Genomic DNA, 12,135 nt, shown 5'->3' with positions numbered 1-12,135 from the left:
AAATGATGCCTCCTTATTTTCTCCATGTCATCTTCCTATGTTTCAGCAATTTTATCAGAATAGGCTAGCAAAAGGTAAATCTGCACTTGATTAGTGTTAGAAAGTTTTTCTGGGAGGGAATGTTCAAAACACCTGAAGAGATGTGGCAATTATATGAATTGAGGCTCTGTGATTCTCAAAATAGACAACTTGGTGATAACTGCAAATATAGCTTTAATTGAAAAGATTTGTATTTGGAGAGTTGAGGAAGAAAGGAAAAGAGGAAAGGATGTATAATATACTCCAAATAAACATTCTAAGCATTCAGAAAGTAAGCAGCCAACTTTCCCACAGTACACCAAGCACAACGGCTTTTACACAGAAGGAGCTTGGTAATTGTTGGTTTGACTAATTTTAAAATGGAAGTAATAAAGGGGAGAATTTGTCTTCACCTTAAACTGGAAGTACAAGGGCTCCTGGGGGCAAAATTTAACTTCACAAGCAACTTTTTTAACTTTCTAGAGAGCTGAGCATAAAACTAAAAACAGGAGAACATTCATGCTCAAAAAATATCATAACCAACCTTGAACAAAAGGATATAGCAAAGGCTGGAAATGTGATATAAACACACTACAGAGTTTAACAAGTAAAATGGAGAGAAGAATTAAGATGTATCTAAATAGCATAAGCATGAAAGTCACAAAGGAACAAACCACCTTTAAATGGGACTAAAATTGAAAGATAATCTGAAAAAGCCCCAAGAATAAAGAAATTTGTTATATCATGTCATGCTGAGAATGTATAAAGGTGAAAAAACAAAACAAACAAACCACAAAATAAAACGGTTTACCTGGAATATCCTTGGAATTTCTTTAGCATCTGCTCTATATACATCTGTCTGTGTAACTGGTCGGACATGAAATAACTTACTATAAAAGATTTTTAATAAAGGAGTTAAGTATTACCAAAGGATCAAATTATTTTAGTTATCCTATACTTATGTCAGAAATTAAAACTGACTACTTTGACCCTTGTTAGAAGGTCAGAGAATATCCTGCTCTATAAATTCAATCACTCCTTGCATTTTGAGAAATTTCCAGTAAGTCAGAAATTTTCTAATTAGTTTCAGAAAACAACAGATTAAAGACCCATGTAATAAAGATGTTTTAGCCAACTCTATATCCCAGACTTTCATCTGTATGAAGCAAAATAAGAAAATGTAACAGTATGCTAGCAGCTATACTATATGACTATATACATTGTACTATATGACTAATAAATTACACTAACTTGACGAAAAGGTCACGTTACTCTTAAACTTTAAAAGATAAAGTTCCTAAATATTCTAATAAAAATACTTACTCTATATCTAAAACCATGTAAGGATTAGATTGTTCTTTATCCTGTTCACTGTCATAGAAAAGGATCTTCTTACTACTTACAATCACATACTGTTAAAAAGAAAGAGGAAAGGAATTAATGATTAAAGTTAATATATCTTATTTATTTTTCTTTGAAAATAAATTCTAAATTAGCAATAAAAATCATAGAAAATATAAATTAAATATCTAAAAAGTTATCTTAATGTATCCTTAAAAAAGTCTTCCTCAAAATAACAATAAATTTGTTTGTATACACTTTAAACAAGCAAATTGGGGGGGCGGGGGGGGAATAAATTCAAATATTTTTTGGACTGATTTCGCTTCAAGATCCAATAGCATAAGTAACCTTATTGCTATGGTTTGGATGTTTATATTCCCCCAAATTCATATGTTAAATCCTAACACCTAATGGGATGGTATTAGGAAGAGGGGTCTTTGGAAGTTGATTAGGTCATGACACCAGAGCCCTCATGAATGGGATTAGTGCTGTTATAAAAGGGGTTCCAGAGAAATTCCTACACCTTCCACCATGAGGACAGAGCAAAAAGTCTGTAGCCTGGAAGAGGACCTTCACCAGAACCCAGCCATGCTGGCTGGCACCTTGATCTGAACTTCCAGCCTTCAGAACCATGAGAAATTAATTTCTGTTGTTGACAAGCTACTCAGTCTATGGCATTTTTTTATAGCAGCCTAAGGCTAATAAGACACTTATCAAAAATGAACATAATATCGATAATCATAGTACCAGAGGAAAAGAAACAAATGGGACTTTCTGTCATATCCAGAGTTGTTTTCCCACTGAAACAACAAAAGCACCAAGGTCAACAGGCTTCTATTTTCCTGACACCAAAAACTATTTTATTATTAACAACATGGTAGTGATGAAAAGGGTTTTTTTCATCACTACATAAAGTATCTTACGTACATAAGATACATAAAATTATATTATTCCAAATCAGAAAGTGCAAACAAGTTTTATGTGTCTAAAAGTTCTAGTTATATATATCTTACAACTACAAAAGTGAAATGGCTGTAGCTAAACTAAAAGCAAAACAAAAGAACCATTTTCAAATACCTTTTTAACCCATCCAAACTTCTTAGTGTTGTTTCGCACAGGCAATGAAAGCCATCCTTCTAGTCTTGATTCTATAAATAAGCACAAGATATGAGAATAAATACAAGTCTCTTAAGAAAATGAGGAATTTAATAAACTTTTAATATGAAAGTCACAAATCAAATATGCCGTTCAGAATTTATCATTATACATCATCTAAAATATAATAATAATGCAGGATCAGTATAAGCAAGTTATATAATGCAAAACAAAATCCAGGTTATATCACACTGGAAATACATATCCTGTAGTTTATAACGTCAAATGCCCTGTTAATTAAATTCATGCATTTGCAAAGTTCCGCAGAAAAGTTGCAAAAAAGAAAAGCAGCTCTCTATTCTCACCAGTACACCTGTATTAGAATCCTCTATTTTTCCTTTGGAAGAAGGCCTAATTACAGGTATAGTGCACATCTTCTTTGAAGAGAAAACATTTTAAGTGAGTAATTACGTGTTCAGAGAAAATGGACTTTTAGAATGGCTATAATAAAATGAAATAAAATTGTGTAAATTACAGATCAAATATGGCTCATAAGCAGCAATAAACCAAAAGATTCCTAAATTCCAAAATATTAAAATCAATAAGGTTCTAGTTCAACCCAGGAAACTCTTTGAACCCTTAGAATTTGTTCTAATGGTATTTGATCAGTTTATTATTTTAGTGAAATAAATAAGTGAAATAAGCATTTTTGGAGGTTATGCTAATAATAAAAGTGCCTATCACTTAACATCTAATATGTGTCTGAACTGTGCTAGACACTTTATATAAATCTTCTTTAACCCTCACAACAACCCCACAGAAGGTCACATGGGGACACGTCTCTGATTCCAAGGCTTATACTCTCTCTATCACATCAATAACCTTCCAGACTCCATGAACAGAAATGCTGTCATTATAAACAGCCATATTCTCAACTGTCTGGACATGGTCCTATGCCAATTCAAGGGACTAATCAGATGACCTCTAACAATATCGTTAAGACTGAAATCATTTTATTGCTGAGATCTGAAACAACTTCAGTATAATCACCTATGATTTATACTGATATATACCTGGGAAATGTGACGACAATGTAAATAAATATAGCTAGTTTACTTTGAATTCAACTAATAGATTAAATTTTACTTTACATTCAACTGCTTATACACAAGTTTCCTGTGGCATTTACTTTAAACGTTTTTTGTACTCACACTAACTTTGTGTTAAACATAACAGTTTATGGGTTTTCCATCTGGTTTCTTCACTTAAAGTATAAATCTTTTCAGCACAAGGATCAGGTCAAATTGTCTTATGCTTTTTTTAAGGCCCAGCACAATGATGATGCAAGGAAAACCTAAACACATCCTCTAAAACAGTCTACACGTGCTTTTTCTGTACTGTCATTCTTGATATGAAACTTCAGAAAGAATTTCTTCTTGGTTAAAAATGGAAGAAACAGACAGTGAAACCGTATGTTCTTAAATGATATAAAGTACTGCTCCATTTCTTGTAAGCTGAAAAAATAAATCTATCAATTGTAATAGCAATGCCATGTGAAAATACTTAAAAAAACAAATTCTTTGTTCATGCAGCAGTTTCTTTTTAACTGAGACTTGTTAACTGAGCAACTTGTTAGAGTTAGTGAATATTAGTTAATGTTACAACAATTTTTCAAAAGGACTAAAATTATGGGTAGTGGAAAAAAAAACCCAGAGGCGAAAGACTTTCAGGATATCACCTGTACCATTAGGTTCCGATGAAATAGGTAAGTAAGGCACAGATTCTTCTTCTGAGTCAGAATCAGAGTCAAGAAGCATATGAGAACTGGAAGGCTTAGTGGCAATATTGAGAGAAGTAGAGGAACGTTGGTAGGTGAATGACATGGATTCCATAGTGTGTGACTGAGTGATATGAACTGAACACCCAACATAAAAGGAAGTAAGAATGCAGAAAGAAGTTAAGAAAAAATAAAATGAAAGCTTTAAAAGAGAGCTATGTACAATATATAAAGAGTTAATTTAAATAACTAAATATGTGAAATTTACAATTGTATTTTTTAATAAAAAATTTTGTGAAAAATAAATAAATAAAATAATTTAAATTGTCATTGGAACCTCCACTCTAAGGAGTAGGTTTTCCCTTAAAGAAATGACAAATATTTTTCCTCAAGAGCAAAGTCAGTCAACGTCTTAAAACAATCAATTGATTTAATTTAAGACAAAAGTAAACATAAGGACTGGAAACAAATCTGTACCTGGAAACCCATCATCTGCTTCAGCATCCCCTGGTCCACTGCCTATACTGGAACTATCCAGACCAATATGCAAGGCCTGGAGCTGGGACCGCAACTGCTCAATGTCACTGTCTTTACTGTCCAGTGTCATCTGTAGTTCAATTCGAATCTGACTCTCTTCAGCTATTTGCTACAAGAAATTAAATTATGTTAAATTAACTGGATGTTATACATCTTACAATTTTGCTTCCTAGTTCAATAATACAGTAGTCTCTCCTAGTCCAAGGTTTCACTTTCTGTGGTTTCAGTTATCCAAGGTCGACTGCAGTCTGAAAATATTACATGGAAAATTCCGGAAATAAACAATTCATAAATTTTAAATTACATGCCATTTCTGAGTAGTGTGATGAAATCTCACATTGCTTGGCTCTGCTTGCCTGGGATGTTAATCATCCCTTTGTCCAGCTTATTCACACTGTATATGCTACCCACCCCCTTATAGTATAGGAAAAAATATAATACGTATAGAGTTCAGTACTATCTGTGGTTTCAGGTACCCACTGGGGGTCCTGGAACATATCTCCCTTGCGTAAGGGGTGACTACTGTAATTATTAATAGAAATGCTCCATAAGCTATAAAATATATAGACATGAAAATAATTCTACTTCTTAAAAAGACGTCTTCAAAAAGTATTCTTACAGCCTGCATTTCATTCAGTTCTTTCTGATACTTGATCATCTGCTGAGTCAGTTTTTCACGTTCAGATTTAAGCTCCATATGTAGCTTTCTATTCTCCTTTTCTTTTCTCCGCACATCTGTGTCACTACCACGCTTGACAGGTTCTTTCCGATTCATGATCTCGGCCAACTTATTCACAGCCTTAAAAACATAAAGATAAGTATGTAAATAAATAAAATAAATGATGTTGATGATTTCTTGGTCATTCACCAACAGCAAGTTACAAAACCTTCCCTACACACAGGGCCACAAAGAAACACTTTCTATATTTAAAAATACACCCTCTTCATGACTCGTCATCCTTTTCCAACCAATACTCTATTATTTTTTCACTCTCATATTTTCTGAGAACTGTAATTTTAAATGTTTATAGGTTCACTCTAATGTCACCTTCTACCACTTTGGGTTTTTAGTTCCAAGAGAGACTTTTACGAGGCAGATCTTCTTTTATCCTAGAAGAGAGTTTTGCACTGGCATCACACTAAAATACAACATGTGTCCAACCACAGAGCAGAGCATCTTGGACCCCACAAGTATTCATGCTGTATATACAATCATGAGAGCTGAGAAAAGAATAGTTAATAATCATGGTGTCTTTTCAGAGTGACCCTTTTTTAGGCTGTCAGCAAATGGTCATTCTCTACCGTTTCTTAAAAGCAGAAAAATTTATCAGATTACAATAAAAAATTAGGATGGATTGTGATTCCATATGGAAAAATTAAGAAAAACTTTAATAAACACTGAACTCAACAATGTTAATCAAATCTAGCTTCTCCCAACCTGGTAAAAATCACATAATCCTGACTGTTCACAAATACTGATACAAGCAATGACTGCTACAGCCAATCTGTAATGTTAGAAGTAAAATGTAAAAAAGGTAAACTAAGAAAAATTTCAAAATCATATTTAGAGCATATTATACACACTTGAGTTTTGAGTGTTCTCTCTGTTAACAGTTGCTTCTCAAACTGTGCTTTAATAGCTGCAGCACTTATCTCTTCATCCTTCAACCGTGAAAGTTCTGAAACAGAAAAATGTAAAAATTATACTGATAATTCAGCAACTGACAAGCATTAGGCATATTGAAAATAAACGTTGTTCTTATTAGTACATACGCTCTTGGGCATCTTTCCATTTATTATTTAATTCTTCTTTCTCATTTGCAAGATTGGCAACATCACTAGTCAGTGTCCTATTAGTTTCTTCGAGCTAAGAAATGAAAGTAGAACAAAAATCATATCCTAATTTACAAAATGTTAAGTGTTAAAGCAGTACTTCAAAATGAAAATATCCTAGAATGTTGCTAAAACTCTTGTTTTTCTAAGTACATCTATCTCTACACTTCTTGCCTTTGTCCTACCTTACCAAACTTCACCCTTGATGAAAATTTGCTAACCACACCGACTTCATATGCACCCCAGGAAGCCAAAAAATTGCCCTCTTTCAAAAATCCTTAGCAGTATTTTAAATGAAGAACAATTTAGTAAACTAAAAAAAGCAAATACTATAACAAAGCTCTGCATTCCATCATGCAGAATAAATTTTAAAACCATAATTTAATTTCTTACCAAACATGGCTTTAAAACAGAAAATAAAATTTTACTAAAGAAGTTGACATTCTTTGGTATTCACTTCAAATCCTATTCCTCTTCTTCCTTCCCGAAGGATATTTTATTGTGAATTATATGTTCATCCTTCCCAACCATGATTGTATACTTTTATTACATATACGTGAAATAATATAATGCGGTTTTATGTGATTCTAAACTGTCCATAAATAGCATCATACTGCATTTATTTTTCTGTAACTGCTTTCACTCAACATTATATTAAGATTTAAACTGTTGATATATATAAAGACCTACTTAATTCATTTTAACTGATATAGTAGTTCTGTCTTCTACCACGTTTCATTTATCCATTCATTCATCTATTAAAATAACATGAATTTTTTGCTATTACAAACATCTATGCTGCTAGGAGTATTGTGTCCGAATTTCTCTCACACATTTATCTTATTATGGACTTTCTCTGGATTGTATGAGTAAACATCTGCTCATATTTCTAGGTTTTCTCTTTTGGCCGATTTTTCCTTTGGATTATTTAACTTTTTCGTATTGAATTGTGGGAGTTCCACTTATATTCTAGATACTAATCCCTTGTTCAATAAATACATTACAAATATCTTTTCCCTGTCATTTATTTGCTATCTTCTGGTATAAGTAAATTTTGTATTCCATTCTAATATTTAAAAATTATTATTTTTCATAGTTAAAGTTCTTAAGATAGCTAGAATTTACCACTGTATATGGTAAATGATAACAAGAAACTAATTTTATTCCTTTCCACATAAAAATATAGTTATTCCAAAACCATTTATTAAATCTGTGTCCTTTCCCATTGATTTGTATACTGCCACTGATACCGTATGCCAAGCTCCTGTATGCGTATGATGAATCTATTTCTGGCCCCCCTACTCATTTCCACTGAACAGGATTAAATATCCCTGTTCTAGTGCCAAACTTTTAAATAACTGTAGCATTTTAATAGGTCTGGATAATTGATAAGGCAAACTCAACTACTTGATATTTTACTTCTATTTGAAATTTTTCTTGCAATTTTTTCAACCTACATATGACTATCTTCATGATTAAACTGCATGATTAGTTTTAAGGTTCTTTTAAACTAAGACTGGTTTAACAAGGGAAAAAAAACTGTTTTCTTTTTGGTATTTCCCTTTCACTTTAGTCCTTTAACTCTGAATTTACCAACAGGTGAAGCCATTGGAAGTAGTTTTCTTTTGAGCCTCTCTCTGCCAAACACTGAGAAGCTGATGGTTCACTAGGTCAAATATTTTGCAGCCAGCATATACACTTTTTCATTTTAGATCTATGTTACTTTCTTAGTATTTCTAAGGAAGACTTATGATACAGTAATTTAATTAGAACCAAAAAAGAACCAAGCATTTTACTTACAGACGCAATTGTAGCATCTTTTTCAGTGAGTTCCTGTTTGTGTCTAGCCATCATCTCTTTGATCTCCAGCTCTTTCATGATTTTCTCTTTTTCCAAATCAGAATATTGTTCTTCAGCAATTGAGCGAGCCAGTTGCTCAGAATCTGCTTTGGTTAAGGTAATCTCCAGTTGAGCAGCCAAGGAGTCCCTACATTTTAGAGGGATAAAATTTTAATGTTCAATTTTTTACTACAAAGTCAAATTTTTGTCTAATTCACTTCATCAACAAAGTTTTATTTGGAGTATAGCAGGCACTGTTCTAGGAGTGGGGTTCATGGCTATGAACAAAAGAGACAAGGATCTTATCCTTACCTTTCATCCTGTAATTCCTGTTTCTTCTGCTGTAATTCTTTACAAAGTTTGGTCTTTTCTTCACATTCTTCTTTAAGTTCCCTAACCTGTGTTTTATAGAGGGTCTAAATAGCAAAATATAATAGAAATATGTATCATCATCATCATGAATATTATTTCTATATTCAAAAGCTATCCAGACAAAAAGTCCAGTTGAGCACATACAAATATGCTCATAAAACAGTAATGTTGAGCCCATGAGCAAATTAATAGTTTAAAGAGCTTTTCTATTTTCTGGTAATCAACCAATTAACTGATAAAAGTTCAGCTAATAATTTAGAAGCGTGATTTTCAACTGGATATCACAGTGAGATTTCTCATTAAATGACACAGATTGATAGGATGAAGAGGCAAAAAAAAAATTACTAATTTAGACAAGAAAATTTTGTTGGCTTAAAATCAGTGAAACAGAGGTGACAGTTACTACTTCATATTTTAAAACTGATCTCAAAAAAGTACAAATGTTAAAATGACAATTTTCTTTCTTTCATTATGAAAATATATTCTTCCTCAAAAATCAATGCTTTTATTAATCAACTTCATAGGGTATGAATATGTGCTTAGAACCATGTTTTTAGCAATGACAATGGATTTCTGTTAAACTATCTACAGTCTCTTGCCCAGGTGTTCCTTTTGTATGTGTGTGGTACAAAACATTCATACAAAATTCTGTCTGGGGTTTGCTATAAGAATCTATTCTAAAGACAAGATCAGTCTCCTGGTTTTGCAGCAAAAAATTTTTTACAAATTCTACAAATACAAGAATTTTCAAAGTAACACATCTGGAACTTACTGAGAAATACTGCTCTGCCTCAAGCTGATCTTGGAGCTCTTTCATTTGCCCATCTGCATCTTGACGTTCTCTGTGGGGACATTGAATCAAAGGTTTAAATAAGTTAGACACATATTATGCCAGCAACTCTTAAAATGTGGTCTAGGAAACCCGTGGGAGTACTGAGACCCTTTCAGAGAATTCATGAGGTAAAATTATTTTCATAATACTAAGAATCATTGCTATTTTTAAAACTTTAATTATCTCAGTGTATATGGGCTTTTCTCGAGGCTGTATGACATATGATGATTTTATCACTCCAACAGCTAATGGAATGTGTGCTTGTATGCTCCTGTGTTTTAAAATTTTCTCAGTTTCAATTTCTAACACAAAAAATAACTTTAGATATAACTCACATGAACAATAACTCTTTGGGATCCTCAAAAATTTTTAAGAGTATAAAGGGATTCTGAGACCAAACAGTGCTATATTAAACCAATAACACTAAATTACATATTCTCAGGCATGCATTTGTCATCAGCCCTTTATGCCAACCAAGTAGCAGAATTAAAAGAGCACCTGAAAATTGATTATCTTAGAATGAGTGAAGAAATGACTGGGAGGGGGCCTGCAAAGAGGTAAAGAGTATAGGTTTTTATATCTAAATGTAAATGGTAACTGCACAGATTTGAACACTTTGTAAAAATTACTGAGTTCTACACTTACCATTGGTTTACTTTTTCTGTACATATTTTAATCTTCAATAAAGAAAAAAATTAAATTAAAAATGAGCCTAACAATGCATTTAAGAGGTTGGGTTGAAATAAGTTAAAGTCTAGGCTTATTAACAAAATATATATATTACAGTTATTCCAAGTCAAAGCTAAGGGGAAAAAAGTAAAGTTGGAGAACAACACAACATATGATACAATTAAAAAAACAAAAAACACAAAATAAAATCTGCAAAAAACTCAACCCTATAAATATGGTATACATGTACAGGTACAGGCACAGAAAAGGGTGTGGAAGGATTTTTCAAATAACAGACTGTTAAGATATATTACCTCTGTAGAGATTAACTATGTCTGCATTCATAAAGGAGACTTTATATTGTTTTCGCTTTATCTTTTAATATAGTTCTGAATATTTTATAGTGAGAAAATATTTTACTACCACTTAGACATTTAAAAAATGTATGTATACAGCTGGACTTCCCCGGCGGTCCAGTGGTTAGGACTCCACGCTCCCACTGCAGGAGCCATGGGTTTGATCACTGGTTGGGGAACTAAGATCCCACATGCTGCAGGGCCAAAAAAATAAAATAAAATAAAATAAAAATGTAGATAGCAAGAAAAAACTCAGAGATTAAATGATTTAATCACACCATCTTCAATTTAATATTACTTAGGACTTTCATCCTTATTTGCATTTAATATAATTTGGTCACTTTGTTTACTTACTTGGCCCTTCAACTTCTGGGTAAAAAGGAAATTATCACTCAATGTCACTTAATTGTGTAAATTCTCTATTTTATTATTGATGAGTGTATTATTAAAGAATCATGATTTTTATTTCTCTGAGCGGAAAATGTGAAAGATACTAATTAATAACATATGAAAGAACAAGTTTTAAAAATTTAAAATCATCATCACCAGCTAAGCCCGCTTGCAGCAAACCCCAGTGTAATTTTAATATCATGATCTTCTTGAAGAGCTACCATTCATTATATGTAACTTTTAAAGCTCAACATTCATTAGGTATTTAAGAAAAAATATTTTTCAGAAAGTAACCACATAATATGCACATGGTTACAATTAGGTAGTACAGACTAGCACAGAAAAAATTCTAAGTCTCCTATCCATATCCATCCATGGGCTAACCCTATTCCCCTAGAGAAAATCACTTTGTTTCATTTCTATGTATTGTTCTTTTGGTGGTTACCGCCGCATCTCAGCTTATTTCTTGACATACATTTTAATTATTTACCAATTCCCTGCTGTCAGATGTGAGAATTTAGCTCTTACCATCCCTAACCTCTCCCCAACCCCAGGCTTTCCTCAAATGCCTAGTGATGAGTAACCAGGAGGCATCAGAAATTTTAATCTCTGGGTACAGGGGAGGGGTTTTCTAAATAGCAAACTTCAGTTTAAAATGAGAGGCTTAGGAAGTCAGTCATAAACAGGAAGACCACTAAATGCCAGAATGAGAAAGGCTTTTCTCTGAGCTGCTGACCCCATACTAGCTGTTGTAATTATCCACAGAGGGTATGCCCCATTTCTTCAGAGGGAATGCTCTGTAGGAACCCTAGTGGCGGCAATGCCTGACACAGACATTTCTGCAAGGGGTAGTGGCAGAGTATGATCAGCAGATTGCTCCATTTATAACATCACATCTTACTCCAGCCCTCCAAGGTATTTGCTTTGAATAATGAAACATTTTTCTTCTTCACCTATATCCCACTTCATATATACTCCTGGCTGTTGCTTCTGCTGCTCTACTTCATTAGGCAGAAGGTTTCCACCCACCTGCCACTATCTCATTAACTAAAGTAATTTCCTGTCCTCCAATCCAC

General features: G+C 33.0%; 1 protein-coding gene across 1 annotated transcript in view; it reads right to left on the bottom strand.

The window, feature by feature from the left end:
- ROCK2 (Rho associated coiled-coil containing protein kinase 2) overlaps window positions 1–12,135 on the bottom strand; it is a 133,681-nt gene that overhangs the window by 10,653 nt on the left and 110,893 nt on the right. Inside the window, exons 21-30 of the mRNA XM_079940985.1 lie at window positions 9,585–9,654; window positions 8,753–8,856; window positions 8,402–8,588; window positions 6,542–6,635; window positions 6,353–6,447; window positions 5,388–5,567; window positions 4,709–4,877; window positions 2,437–2,507; window positions 1,342–1,430; window positions 830–908 (exon numbers count right to left, since the gene is read on the bottom strand). Coding sequence (XP_079797111.1) covers window positions 830–908; window positions 1,342–1,430; window positions 2,437–2,507; window positions 4,709–4,877; window positions 5,388–5,567; window positions 6,353–6,447; window positions 6,542–6,635; window positions 8,402–8,588; window positions 8,753–8,856; window positions 9,585–9,654 — 1,138 coding nt within the window. The remainder of the gene's footprint in view (window positions 1–829; window positions 909–1,341; window positions 1,431–2,436; window positions 2,508–4,708; window positions 4,878–5,387; window positions 5,568–6,352; window positions 6,448–6,541; window positions 6,636–8,401; window positions 8,589–8,752; window positions 8,857–9,584; window positions 9,655–12,135) is intronic.

The sequence above is a fragment of the Stenella coeruleoalba genome, assembly GCF_951394435.1.
Source record: "Stenella coeruleoalba genome assembly, chromosome: 13".
NCBI classification, from domain to species: Eukaryota; Metazoa; Chordata; class Mammalia; order Artiodactyla; family Delphinidae; genus Stenella; species Stenella coeruleoalba.
The sequence above is the reverse complement of the archived record's forward strand: the minus strand, read 5'-3'. Positions and strand labels throughout refer to the sequence as shown.